Source organism: Atractosteus spatula, chromosome 6 (genome assembly GCF_055471065.1).
Source record: "Atractosteus spatula isolate fAtrSpa1 chromosome 6, fAtrSpa1.hap1, whole genome shotgun sequence".
Lineage (NCBI taxonomy): Eukaryota > Metazoa > Chordata > Actinopteri > Semionotiformes > Lepisosteidae > Atractosteus > Atractosteus spatula.
Window position 1 is genome coordinate 7,800,956 of NC_142711.1, and position 14,377 is coordinate 7,815,332.

General features: G+C 38.6%; 1 protein-coding gene across 1 annotated transcript in view; it reads left to right on the forward strand.

The window, feature by feature from the left end:
- trpa1b (transient receptor potential cation channel, subfamily A, member 1b) overlaps positions 1-14,377 on the forward strand; it is a 39,822-nt gene that overhangs the window by 10,102 nt on the left and 15,343 nt on the right. Inside the window, exons 8-17 of the mRNA XM_088919028.1 lie at positions 277-413; positions 3,162-3,210; positions 4,118-4,217; positions 4,452-4,552; positions 6,507-6,676; positions 7,428-7,592; positions 8,206-8,320; positions 10,121-10,287; positions 10,850-10,940; positions 13,970-14,029. Coding sequence (XP_088775154.1) covers positions 277-413; positions 3,162-3,210; positions 4,118-4,217; positions 4,452-4,552; positions 6,507-6,676; positions 7,428-7,592; positions 8,206-8,320; positions 10,121-10,287; positions 10,850-10,940; positions 13,970-14,029 — 1,155 coding nt within the window. The remainder of the gene's footprint in view (positions 1-276; positions 414-3,161; positions 3,211-4,117; positions 4,218-4,451; positions 4,553-6,506; positions 6,677-7,427; positions 7,593-8,205; positions 8,321-10,120; positions 10,288-10,849; positions 10,941-13,969; positions 14,030-14,377) is intronic.

A 14,377-nucleotide genomic window follows, 5' to 3' on the forward strand; every position in this document is an offset into this window, starting at 1 on the left:
GACCAGCATGTGAAGGAAAACTTACCGAAAGCTAAATTGAGATGAGTAAAAAAGCATCTGTGCCCTGAGACACTGCTTCCACAGAATGGAAGACAGACTACAGTTCTAATAGGCCAGTTGTCATAAAAGCTCTTATTAAATTAACATTCCAACTTACTTTTCTAGAGAAGCAGGGCAGTTAGTCTGAATTACTTCAAATTGAATGTCTGTTGCATCTGTTTGGCTTTGCCTTGTGCATGAAACCTTTGGATTCTTGTTTTCATTCCTTTTCAACAGTGTGACAAATCCACAGCTCTACACTTTGCTTGTACACAAGGTGCCACTGAAGCTGTCAAACTAATGCTGTCGTCTCATGACCGTGTGGAAGAGGTGGTAAACATCATTGATGGAGCTCATCAGACTCCCTTGCATAAGTGAGCTTTCTTTAAAACATATATGTTCCATCTGATTTATTAATGTATACTTTACATATATTGTTTTCTTCCTTTCTAATGTCTAATGTTTTGATTATGAAACGTCCCTGTGCACTTTATGGATTGTGATTGCTTATCATAGCCAAAGCGTCACGAAGCGTTCTTTCAGGACCCTATGCAGACGACACAATCCGGGGAGGAGTGAGGAAAACACGGGGGAAAAGGCATGCTAGGGGCTGGAAGGAAAACAGGGGGCGTGTCCACGGTGCGCTGGTGTTCGGGGGAGGTGTTGCCCAGGCAAACAGTCCAAGGGAGTCCGAGGCAAATCCATGGGTGTAGCAAAAGTCCAAGACCGGGTAATCCATCCTGACAGACAAACAGAGTTAAAAGCCGGAGCGGGATCCGGCGGAGGGACGGGGGAATAAAAGGGGGGTCACGGGACCAGACACTCCAGGTCCCGGGCTCAGCTGGTTCAGGACACCTAGGAGGCGAATGCCACCCAAGCCACGGACGTAGGGCGACTTGGTAACAGGCGAGCCTCCAGGTGTCCGTGTTCCAATGCAGAGCCCAGATTGCCAGGAACGTCTGGCTTTTATAGCACGGGGGGCTGGAACCGGAGGCAGGTACGGGAGATGAGTAAAAGACAAGGAAGGACTGGAGCGTCCTTAAGAGGAGGGGTTTACGAGCTTGACATAAAATCAGTTTGCTTTTTTTTAGTTCAAGCTACGTGATTATAGGATAAACTCAGTTCTTCTTATTTTCTGACTTTGCGACATTCTGTGACACCTAACTTACAGTAAAGCCATTTGGTATTTGCATCTCTTCATTGTGGATGTTGAGATGCCAGTACATTTAATTATTTTTCTTTATTACATTTTCCACCTTCTGCTGCTAATAGGAACCTTCCACACAAACGGTCTCACCCCAATCAAACATCGGCTGGAGGCAATCCCCTCAAACTTCACTGATCTACCCTTCTTCCAATCAGAGCGCCTCACTTGCAAACACACCCTCCACTTCCAAACCTACTTAAGCCTCCTCCATTTCACTAAACATCACTCTGTATCGTTAGCTTCTTTGGAACTTCTTGCCTCTTTTTGATAAACCATTGGATCTTGCTTTTGGATATTCGAACCCGGAACTCACCTTCCACCTTGACCTTATCTAGCTCTTTGTATTTGTCTGCCTTTCTCCGTTTAGATAACCTTTGGTATCGAACCCGGAATTCACCCTCGACTGCGTCTCTGCCTAACGTTTTAGATTCGTCAGAATCTCTCCTGACTCGGCTCCCCAGCTCTGCATAGGGTTCTTCACTCGAACAACAACGCAGCTTGTTACACCGTTCTTAAATCCTCAAGAGCACGTTCGGCTTTGCTGGCGTCGCCCCATCCTAGTCTCTGCTCCTGATGATGTTTTGGTGACATGCCTCGGCTGATCGCTGTGATCAGCCATCTGGCAGTTTGAAGTGGTGTCTTTACTAGCCAGTGGAGCTATTTATCCATGTAGTAGACCCCACATACAGAGCAGAGAGGTTCCACTTAGATTATTTCTTGGTCCACAAGAACAACAGCTCCTTTCTGCCAGTTCAGAATCTTTCATGTCGGCAATACCAGAGCTCTTGTTGTCTGTCCATATTGGAGATTTCCATATTTCCACTGTGGAGCACAAATACACTTTCTCTCTTTTGTCCGCTCCACTGGGAAACAGCATTTTTCAAGAACTTCTGCAGGTGGTCTGAGTTTTCTGCTTTGTAATCTGGCTGGGAGTCTGATTTGAGGCTGTAATGTCTCCAGGTGTTCTGGTGGCAGAGAATTCAATGCCTACCTTGTAGGACTATCTCACAAGAAGTAAGATTGCTTTGAAGGGGATGACGCAGAATCGGTTCGACCAGACTCTTTGGCCACTTAATTCCCATCTGAAGCTTGGAAAATGTAACCCAATGGAAAAAAAAAACATTTGTGCCTACAGAGCACCTGAAAACAGTCTTGAAAACTCTTTATAAGGCTCTCTTTGGACGCTGAAGAGATGAAAAAGGGGTTCTAGGATGATTTTTCTCTACTTCAATAAACTTCCAAAAGAAACATTAACCTGCTGACAAACAGTGAAGTACTTTAGAATTATTAGCATTGCTTGAAAGCAAGTGTTGTTCCACCTACGTTCAAATTTGTGGCCATGAAATTTCGTTGCGTGAAGCTGGGATTTGTTGAGAGTGGCATGCAAATACTACTCATCTGTTCTGGGCCAGAGCTGAACAGTGTCGAACACCACAAGGGATTCAGTTGTGAAGCAGAGGGGATGTGGACCTCAAGTCTAGTTTGCTGACAAACACTGAGAGGGGAACTTAAAATGGACCAGGAAAGCAAATTGGAATTAAAAGTAATTGTGCACTTAGGTCTGAAAGCACTTACTGAAACCTCCATATCAAAACAAGATGTTGATTTAATTGATTTTAGCCCAAGAGTGTGATTTTAAGATCTTTAGCATTCCCCCAAATCCTAGGAGTTTTATACACACATTAATTCCTTGTATTATTATAATTTATTATTGCTGTTATAAGAGCATAGCAGAGAGTGGTTCATAATTAAATTAATAACACTCAATATTAAGACTTAATATTAATTATCATTAATATAATTTGAACTGTCATGTGGCGGTACTGTAATTTTGCAGTTTTACCTTTTTACGCCATTTTTTGTATAAAATATTGCTGGTTAATTCGTAGAACAATTATATTTCTATTGCATGCAGGGCTTCAATATTTGATCACGTTGACCTGGCAGAATACCTCCTCCTAAAGGTAAACACTTCTAGTAATTCAAAGTAAAATATGTGTAATGTATATAACTGAGATGACAGCCTTCATGCTGGGCTGTATTTGAAAGCTGAAAACAGGCCAGATGCTGACTGTGCACACAAACTCCATTGTTTACCAAAACAGAATGGCAAGTGCAAACATTTATTCGATAGGGTTTTGTGCTCCGTTTCCATAAAATGTACGCCAAATTAGGGGAAAATATTTGTGTCCATTCAACTACCACACAAGCTAAGCAACATGCAAGTTAATTACAGTACTGCAGTTAAATCTGACAGCATATTAACTGAAGCATTTCGAAGGATCCATATCTCTAATTCTTGCAGGTTTATCACAAAAGGTTTAAAGTATATGAATAACATTGGCAGTTCTAGACGCATTGTTTGTGTCTAAAATTGTGACCACCAATTTTTCTTAACTGACAATTTTGCTTGTATGATTTTAAAATCATGTAGTTGTAGTTTGGACAAAACCTGATTAAGACGGAGAAGAGGCTTGATTCAGATTAGTAAGCTTTACTGATGCAGCTCTCCTGGGAGAGGAGACTACAGCCTGTGCAGAGGGCTGAGGCTGATGGAACCCCTTCACCTTTAATGAGGGAGAAGCCAGGGAGCTGCTGCAAGGGTGAACAGGGTGTAGAAGACATGATGTCAAAAGAAATGCACTAGCGAATAAGCTATTAACGTGATATTTATACTAATAAATATTGGGTGGATGAGATTAGGGTTTGACCTCTTCATGAACTTTCAATTTAAAGACTACTTAAAATGAGTCTTTAAAGTGCTGGAGGGGGTATATTATTAACCAAAATAACATTAATTACTAATAAAATATTAATTATTTTCTCTGCCCACATAGACTTTTCGATTGTGTTTTTTTCATGTATATATAGGGTGCAAAAATTGAAAGCATTGATTGCAAGGGCCACACTCCACTACTTCTGGCTACGCGTTGCGGAGCCTGGAGAACTGTGGAACTTCTGCTAAATAAAGGTACAGTATTACTCAACGCAAACAAATGAAGATGCCCTTCTGCAAATCTAAGGTGTTTTCTTTGCTTGTGTTTACATAGCAGTGCCTTATTAATTTAATTTCACCTTGGTCTGCATTCACATTGTTCTAGGACTAAAATATGTGTTGAGTGCAAATGTGTTTAGTGTATCGTCTTTTATGTCCACAATGATAATGGTTCCACATGTCAAAGATGTTCTCTTTGTTTTAATTTAGGAGCAAATGTGAAGATAAGAGACAAACAGGGTTGCAATTTTTTGCATTTGGCTGTTTTGCAGCCAAAGGGACTGAAAAACCTCCCTGAGAAATTTCTGCAGGTATTGCACATTTATGTTTTCTGTTTCTTCGTTGTCTAGTAATCCCTAGTAACCCTTCTAGGGATTAGACAGTTTTAACTCAGCCGCCTGGTTTTTGTATTGAAAGGAGAGATGGTGAATATTACCAATAATTCATTCTAGGGAAATTGAGCAAAACCTATCTGCATAACATGTGAGGAAATACTGTACATGTCCATCCATTTATTGGCAGTAATCACTTTAGCCCTTGAAGGCTGTGATGAGCCAGAGTCTATCTAACAAGATGCAAAGCAGGATCACATATCAAACAAGTGGGAACGTTTATACATATATGTTTTATACATGGATTTTTCTTAATACATCAAAAGAGAAGGTCTTCTTTTATTAAAATCTTTATTTTTTATCACCAACAAGAAAAAAAAACAGGAATCAAAAACCAGAACAAAACAGCCCTCCTATTCTCTGACCCTCTCCGTAGCACCTCCACCAAAAACAGCAACCCACTCCTAAAGAGAAAAAAAAGAACAAAAAACTTAATCAAAAAGCCTACGAAAGGAATAGAAAATACATTGTTAAAAATAGGGAGGTTATGAAATAAGAGAAAATCAGCAGATAAATCAATAAATAAAATAAATGATCCTAACCCCAGCTTGTAAGGATTTCTCTCTTGTAAGCGGTTGGTATAATTAGAAGCACGTGAAATCTTTATTCTCTGACTTTGGTGAAAAGAGTACTATATCAGGCACACATGGTTAAACAAATATTTATTAACAGTGACAATACAAACACTACACACAACACAAACATAAACAATATGTACAGACAAGGCATCCAAGAGGCCTAACTTCCTCACCACCCACAAAAAATCCCAAACTCTAACCAAGTATTAAACTCTTAATGCATGCAAAGGCCAGAATAAAAGATAAGATGTCTTCTGAACTAAATAGAATACAATCTACATTTAAATCTCTCTCTGCAAACCCAAATGCCACAAAACAAATAGGAATCTAGTGTACCTCCCTCTTCTAAAATGCACCCAATCAGAAGGAGAGGCTGTGTTAATGGAGGGATTCTTCTCTCAGGAACTTCAGGTTCACTAGAAAACTACAGAATAGCAATGTCTCACAGCAAGGTTCAAATACTTAGGTCCAGTTGGGTCTTTTCGCGTGATCTCGAACAAGGACCTCTCGCCTGGCGCACACTTTGAGTTCTGTCCTCCTGTCTCCCTCTCTCTTGTGGCCTGTCCTTCCTTTTTCCTTTATCTGTCTTCATCTGATCTTAAATGGCGTCTTCCTGTACTGTTGATTAAGAGTTAATCATTTACCCAGAACTTAGTTAACTAAGGTAACCCAAGAAAACTTTATGATTGCTTTGCTCACAGGATCTGGACGCCTTACGACACAGCAAACTATCCCTTTACTTTGAAGCTGCCAGGTGTTACACTTTTTCTAGACTCTTAGAGACACTACCTAGTCACTTAAAGCTTTATCAAATATATAAACTAAGGTAAAGATTTAATTAGAACACTTCCTGACTTCTGTGATATAATTGTCCATATATCAGTAACTTACTGTAAATACAGGCTGTGGAAAGTTCCAGAAATAAATTAATTGAAGTACAGTGCTTTAAGTTACAACCACACACTTGGCAGAAGCACAATTTCATTCGATTTATGGTCCTAATTCACAGATGACCCTTTGCAACATGTTAACAATGTTAATTGAGTGTTTAAAAACCATTTTAAAATGATAATAATAAATAAAACATTTGCAAGGCCTAAAGTTCATCATTAATGACAGATAATTTCTTCAATATATCTCTTAAAGCAATAGTAAGATTGAAGTGTGGGCATATAATTTGTATTTTGTAACTAAAAAGGTGTTTTCTGGAGATTACTTCTCTCCCTTACTCTACAATTAAATATGAGTTCTCCAGATATTTGCTCCTTGGTTTTATTCAGTCTTCTTTGCTACAGAACAAAGATGTAAAGGGACTTCTGAACAATGAAGATAACGAAGGATGCACACCCCTACACTACGCCTGTCGCTTGGGTGTGTCAGATTCAGTAAATAACATGTTGGGTATGAAAGTATCACTGAATCTGAAATCCAAGGACAAAAAGTCAGCTCTGCATTTTGCAGCTGAGTAAGTATTTGTCAGAGTTAATTAAATAACACCCACAATGGTTACCATCTTTTATAGTGGGATTGCTGGCATGAAACGAGGAACAATTACATGGGTCTAGCAGTATTGTCATAGTAGTACTGTAAATGACAATCACAGTACTGCAACTCTGTACCTTTGTCTCCGACTAAATACTGAATCAGATTGGCAGCTGTCTCAAGGTTAGATTAAAATTAGCCTTAAGCAATGTCCAGAGTGAATCAATTGGACTGTATGGCGTCTTCTTACACATAACAATGTTTAAATTACTGTTTTATTAGTTTAAAAACTCTGGGGAGTGGTAAAGATCCTGAGACTGTTATGCAAGTATGTAACAGGCTTGTTGGTGTAATAGGATACTGTTAACTGTGACGTCACTCGAAAGGACTTTCCAAGAGTGCCCAAGTTTCTCTTTGGGCACAGTGAGGTTGGCCAATATTTCTGTGGGTGGTGCTGGATTGGTACCTGAGAGTTGGTAAATCACATTCTTGGTCAAATCACACCAGCTCTGAACAGAGCAAAGAACCGACTGTTATTCCCCACCTTGCTGTCGATTGGGTGTGATTGCATTTTAGTTGTCTCATGTGATTACTACCACGCTGTACATACAGTACTTAAAATAAGACTGAAATCTGGGAAGCAGGTCTGGGCCTGAATCCTGAAATAATGTACGATGGTTACTCTGTTCCATCCAGCTCCCCTTAAAATCCAATGTTTTTCATTGCTTCTTAAGATATGGACGGATAAACACATGCCGCAGGCTGCTGGAGACCATGGTAGACACCCGTCTTCTGAATGAGGGGGATGAGAAAGGGTTGACCCCCCTCCACCTGGCCTCTGTGGGAGGACACACCAAGGTAGTGGACCTGCTTCTCCGGAAAGGAGCTTTGTTCCTCAGGTACGCAGGTGTAAACCTACTCTAATGCAGTTCAATACTACTAATGGAAGTAGTAGTATAGCACCTTTCATTACAGAGCATCTCAAGCTTACGTACAGCAAAACAAAAGCAAAAACATTTCTACCATACGAATTAGTACATATAATGTAAAAAATACAAAAGAAATGGTAAATTATTTAAAAGGCATTGTGTGAAAGTAAGTTTGAGGCCTTAAAGATTTCAAAGTGTTGACTGACTTGCATGTATAATAAGGGCTAAGAAATCATTTCCCCCCTGTGGGGGAACAATCGTTTACTATATTGAAAAAACATCTTTTAGCTAACTAGTAGCAGTTTATTTGATGAAAGAATGTTACGGCTGTGTTAACCCCAATCACAGCAGAAGCCCAAATTATTAGAAATCCAATTTCAAACTAAAACAACAAGAACTTCATATCCATAACATGCAAAATGTCCTGCCGTTTGCCTGCTCTCTCTGCTGCTTTAAATGTAAAAGAATTTGAAATCCTTACCAGAATATCTGTCTGGTGAATTACTCCCCCTGATGCCTTTCCACTGTTTTAATGAGTTCAGTGATTTCTGCTTTCCTTTGCCTGTGTTTCCTGTTCCATTAGTGACCACAAGGGCTGGACATGCTTACATTATGCGGCCGCAGAAGGTTATACACAGACCATGAAGATACTTTTGGGAACAAATATTAAACTTATGGATAAGGTCGATGAAGATGGGGTATGATTGCATGGTCTCTTCCAGTATTCGGTCTCTACGCTAGTATGGTAATGCTGTGCAATGTAATGCACAAAGGAAAACAAGACAGTTTTTTCTTATTTTTCTACAAACTCTCCTCTCCTTTGCAGGCATAGGAACGTTAGGTAACAATGGAAGATTGTTTTTTTAATTTTTTAAGACTTAATAACTGTTAACATATGGCAGTCTCTTTATATTAAGAAATTAATTCACCCATCAGTACCAAGTACTGTAAGCAGCACATGTACAGGACACATTTTCTAATAACAAACTTGCATAAAACAAGCCCACTTGGTGTTCATTTCCAATCAATGTCAAACAACTGATTATTCCTCACGTTAGTCCTAATTTGCACTTATACATTTATCACTCAGATATCCAAGTAGAATGTATTAGTCACATTCAGCACAAATCCCAGTGTTTGCATATGAAGACTAGATCAGTTAGCAGTTGAAAATGCCGTGGGATGTTTGGAACAAAAGCAGTGAAACAGTTAAACTGGATGGAATTGTGTTATGATCAGTGACACTGATGGGGCAGAAAGAGTCAAGGATACTCTGAAGCTGAGGAAGTACAGAGCAAATTAGATATGAAGGTGACAGAAACCTTTTTATTACCACAGGGCAATCTTGGTAATGGTCTGTGCACTCAATGTCCCGAGCGTCAGAGATAGGTCTTGAATGAATATATATCATGAGCACATACGGTGTTCTTATTCCTTTATTGAACCAGTTCAGTCCATTGAGAACACATTAACATTTGCTATGACAACCTGGAGATCCATTTTTGCAGCTGGGCATGTGCAGGGGAAATTAAAGGACGAGGTATCTCGCTGAAGGGCACACCAGCTGTGTAACACCCGGAGTGTGGACCCACAGGCTTCCCGTCTGGGACCCTGAGACAAAAGCACTCCAAATGGCCTTCACAGATTACAAAAAATGCATCTGCATTGAAGATTTTTTTAAAACAGAGTCATTTAAAAAAATAATTAGGACTGTTATGATTTTAGGGTTATTTTATTATCATGTTCTTCATTGAAGAGCACATGAGAAGTAAATTCAGAAATATTGTTCTACTGTATATACACTTTATTGTGCAATAGGGCTGTGTGGTGACTAGTATATAAGTCAATATGCAGTTTGCATACTGTATTCTCCCCCATGTTCGTGCTAAGTTCTCCAAGTTCTCTAATTCCCTCTGCAGGGATGCAATGAGTCACAGCACAGCCCAGTGAAGGTTTGAGATGAGTTTAATTGTAACGAAAATGGCCACTTCTGGAGAACAGTGAAGGAGACGCACACGAGGTGTATTCCGCACAGTGCCCCGAATTGCAGCAGTGTGACAGAGGTTTATATACAGTAGTTTAAGTCCAACAATGTTATTACCATGAATGGGGGTCCGCATTCTACTGACGGTCCAGTGGCTACTCTTAAAGATGTTGTCCCGCCTTTCAGCTATTTCTGTGGTGTCATGTACAACAGCAGGTGCCAAAATTCACTAAAGGCAGGTCAGGAGACCAGGTCAATGACCCCAGCCCAGAGCCAGATATCTACCCCTCGTACCTCAGGAAACACATGGGTAATGTTTAATTGATTATTCTACAGTATTGTGCTCCATAGTATTTACTCCCTGTCTCCATAAGCAAACACTGGTAGTTTTACAGCTGCTAAACTGAACAGGACATGATATGTCATTTGCGATGTGTGACTGGGAGACAACGGAAGGACCTTGTGCAGTATACAGTACATACTAGAATTTCACGTCTCTGTCTTTGTGTGAAAGAATACCGCCCTGCACCTGGCTGCCAGAGAAGGCCACACAGGAGCCGTGAAGCTGCTCTTGAGTAAAGGTGCGGAAATCACCCTGAACAAGAGTGAAGCATCCTTCATGCACGAAGCCATCCACAATGGGAGAAAGGAGGTGGCCTATGCTGTTATTGAGAGTGAAAGGTACCGAAGTGCAGATGCTTTCAGATTTTCCTTACAATACCTTCAGAGTAATTGGTAAAACAATCATTTAATCATTAACATGTGTACAAACATAATGAAAGACTCACACCTGAAGAAGGCTCCACGGCCGAAACGTTGTGTTTTCTTTCTTCTCTTTTCAGCAGGGAATAAACCTATTGCTTGTTCATACAGTATGTACAATTTTACATTGTACAATATCATAGTAAAACCTTGCAGTTTGCTTAATGATCACATTAGGAATTATGCGGTTTCTGTTAAATATTGAAGTTTTAAGGGGGCTGACTTAATGATTTTGCAGCATATGATTTAGTTTAGTTTTAACTTTACAGTTAAGGATTAGATTGGTGACACTGGTTTGATCACCTGGACCATTGGCCATTGTGACTGCCTGAAATAAGACAATCGGATAAAAGTTTAACATTAAGTTAACTATTGCTTTAAACTTATAGAACAAGGTGCTTTTGTGGGAATTTCTAATACATTGTTACCTCCACCCATGCAGTAGTATAAATCTCATAAACTTTAATTTCTCCTGTTTCAGATGTACCCAGGCTCTCATTACATTCAAACTTGGCTCTGCTAAAGCCTGCCCTGTGATAGATATGATAGAATTTCTTCCAGAAGCTTTCAAAGTAAGTTGTACTTAAATCCTTGGTGGTTTTTTTTTCGCATTTTCCTCAGTTGTGCTCATTTCTTTAAATAAATGTGCGGTAAACTAAACAACTCTGTGATATTTTTTCTCATAAAACATTCCCTCTACTGTTACAAAATGTTGATTTGCTTATCTAAAATGTTTGTGTTTATTTAAATTGGCTGCATGTCCACCTAAAGAGATCAATATGAATAAATATGAATGTCCTTGAATTACCTCTCAGGTTACCAAATTACATTTTTTCATATGTCCAGCAATGTCAAAAATTCAGTAGTTACAATGACTGACTCTTGTGTTATTTTCAACCCAAAGATGGAGATATAGACTCCTTATTTAAACCCCAGTTGAGCAGTCTTTAGCAATCATCTCATTCCATTACTTTAATCATCTCCGTTATTCATAACACTACTACAAATATTAAATCGTGCAACTTTCTGTTGGTAAAATACTGTATTTTATTAAATGTGAAATTAATAAAATGCTTTACCACAAACACATACTTTACAGTGTGTATTAATCAACAGAACCATTGTTATAATTATTTATGCTTTCCATCACTGATCTACAAAAAAATCATACACTTTATATATAATGCTGTTATCCTAAAATTATTGCTGTAACATTTTCAAACTGTAAATTATGTGCATAAACTATGAAGAGAATGACAGGAGAAAGTAATGGAATAATCGAACGGTGAATAACTAATAATAATAGGTTATCTACAAGGAACACATAAACGTCCCAGCTCTATTAAAGAAGAGTTGGCCAGTTACTGGGTATTATTACAACTTACATCGAATTTCACAATAAGACTGTAAAATGTCATTGTATGATGTGACCATGAAATTGGTTTAATCAGAAACAAGTCCAGTGACACTGCTAAAATCCACCTCGCAGTCTTTAAACATTTCATAATTTCACATTGCCCTTTTATGAAACTATTTGTTAATAAAATACTCCATAGTCCCTGTCAAATCTAGTTAAAAAGTGTACTGTATTAAACATCCTGATCTTTTTCATCTGTAGACTCATGAGTAACTACAGATACACTGTGCGTTTTAGCAGTTTTGGACAAATTCTCTTCTCATTTGACCTGCTAAGGAAATTGCCCACCTGCTCTAACATTTATTGCATTTGTTAATAGGGGTGAAAGCTCACAGGTTATCAAAATATTTTTCCACCAAAATATTAGCATAGGCAAATTATGTATAACAGCTTTACCATGTTCCAGACTTTCTTTACATACTTTGCATTAATCACAAATGACTTGTCTTGCCGTTGTCAACTACACCCCTTTGTTTTAAGTGTTTTTAAAATATCAGATGTCTGTCTGTCTGGGACATGTGCTCAAGTAATATCTGAAACTTGAATTACAATGATCATGTACTGTATATACTATATAGACTCCATTTGTTTGCTTGATATTGTGCCGAGACAAAATGTCCCAAAGAATTTAATACTGTACCTAAATGTTATTAAATTTAAATATTCTAAATCTAACTAAACAAATGACACAAAACATAATACTCCTTATTTGTCCTCAAATTATTTAATATCTATCTGTGTTTGACAAATTACAGTATGCAAACTTTTAGATTCAGTAACTTATGGTGCCCACTCGAGAAGCAAAGACTGCAATTACAGTAAACATTTCCTGTACCATTGATAGTTTTTTTAGGAATTAGTCCCTTCAACTTCACCTCTGTGACATTTGAGGGCTTTCTTGCACGGACAGCTCAGTTCAGGTCCTGCCACAACATTTCAATGGGGTTTATGTCTAGACCTGACTATTGTAAAAATGCAGAATTTCGTCTCCTGCAGCCATTCTTCTGTAGAACTTCTTGTATCTTTAGGATCAGTGTCTTGAATGGCCAACTTTTGGTTCAACTTCTAGTCACAGACTGAGGCCTGACAATTTCCTCTAAGATCGTTTCATACAATGCTGAAGTCATGGTTGTGTTGATGATAACAAGCCATTCAGTTTCTGGGGCAGCAAAGCAGATCACACATCACAAAGGTTCTGCTTTCCAAATGCAGTGTTTGGTTTTTGCCAAACATACTGTACAGTAACATTTCTCACTGAAGCCAAAGAGTTCTCTTTTTGACTCATCTGTCCAGAGAACATTGTTCCAGAAGGTTTGTGGGTCATGTTTGTGTTCTTTGGTGAACTTCCGATGGGCAGCAATGTTTTATTTTTTGGATAGCAGTGCCTTTCTCCTTTTTATTCTTCCAAGACCGCTATTCTCGTTCAGTAGTTTACTGACAGTTGAGTTATGAGCAGTCACGTTAGCCAAGGCGAGAGTGGCCTGCAGGTCCTTGGATGTTGCTCGGGGGTTCCTTGTAACTTTCTTGATGATTTTCCAATTTGTTCTTGCAAAGCTTGGGCTGGACAACCACTCCTGAGTAGAGTGGCTGTGCTCTTGAACTTTCTCCAATTGTAGACTATCTGTCTGATACCCTTGCAACCCTTGACAGACTGACGAGTGTCCACAACTCTTTTCTGAGGTCCTCTGAGATTTCCTTAGATCATGGCAGGACTACCTTCCACACACCTGAATGGTGAAGAACAAACTCACAATGCTGCAGATCTTTATTTAAGGTGGAGCCCTCCAAATCCAGCCCCCCGTTTCTACCTAATTATTTCAATACTCCCTTAAAATGAGCTTAATTCAATTAGGGGTTTTCTTTTCTTTTACTTTACTTTCACACGTCCCCTGTACATTAAATACTCTTTATTTACAGTAATTCATACAATGTTTTGCTTCGAGAATCATGAATTTGGGTGCTATAAACACTTTTGGATATTTACAGAGAGGTTCAAAAAGCCTGTCGTGGAAAAACTATGAAATTTCCAGTTGTATCTTTTGGGGTTTACAACTTGGACACTGTAGTTAACAAAACTACAATTACTTCTCAATGTACTGTACATTAGAAACATAAGTATATTTTGTGCAGCTAGAGGCAGTCTGACAGCATCGTCAGTAAAAGCCTATTGTTTATTTTCAACAGTTTCTTCTAGACAAGAGTGTGAATGAATCAGAGGATGATGTCAACAGCTATGACTACTGCGTAAGTATTTTTTAAACACCAATTTTAGTTTATAAACTTTCTTCATTGCCATTTATATCAGATGTGTTTAAACAATTATTTAGGTACAACTAACCATTTGGAAGCATTTTTGGAGTCCTAACCCTATTCTAATTCTATTACTGTAGCAGAATAAAAAAGATTAAGTAGAATCTTATTTATAAAATACTGTACAGTACTTGAACAAAGACCAAACACACAGGCTGTTTAAAAAATATTTTTTTAAATTTATATTTTTAAAGAAATATTATTTTCTGAATAATTGGTAAACAGTCCTTTTGGTTATTTTTTGCAATCCGCCCCTCAGTGATGGAAAATGTCTTTTATATT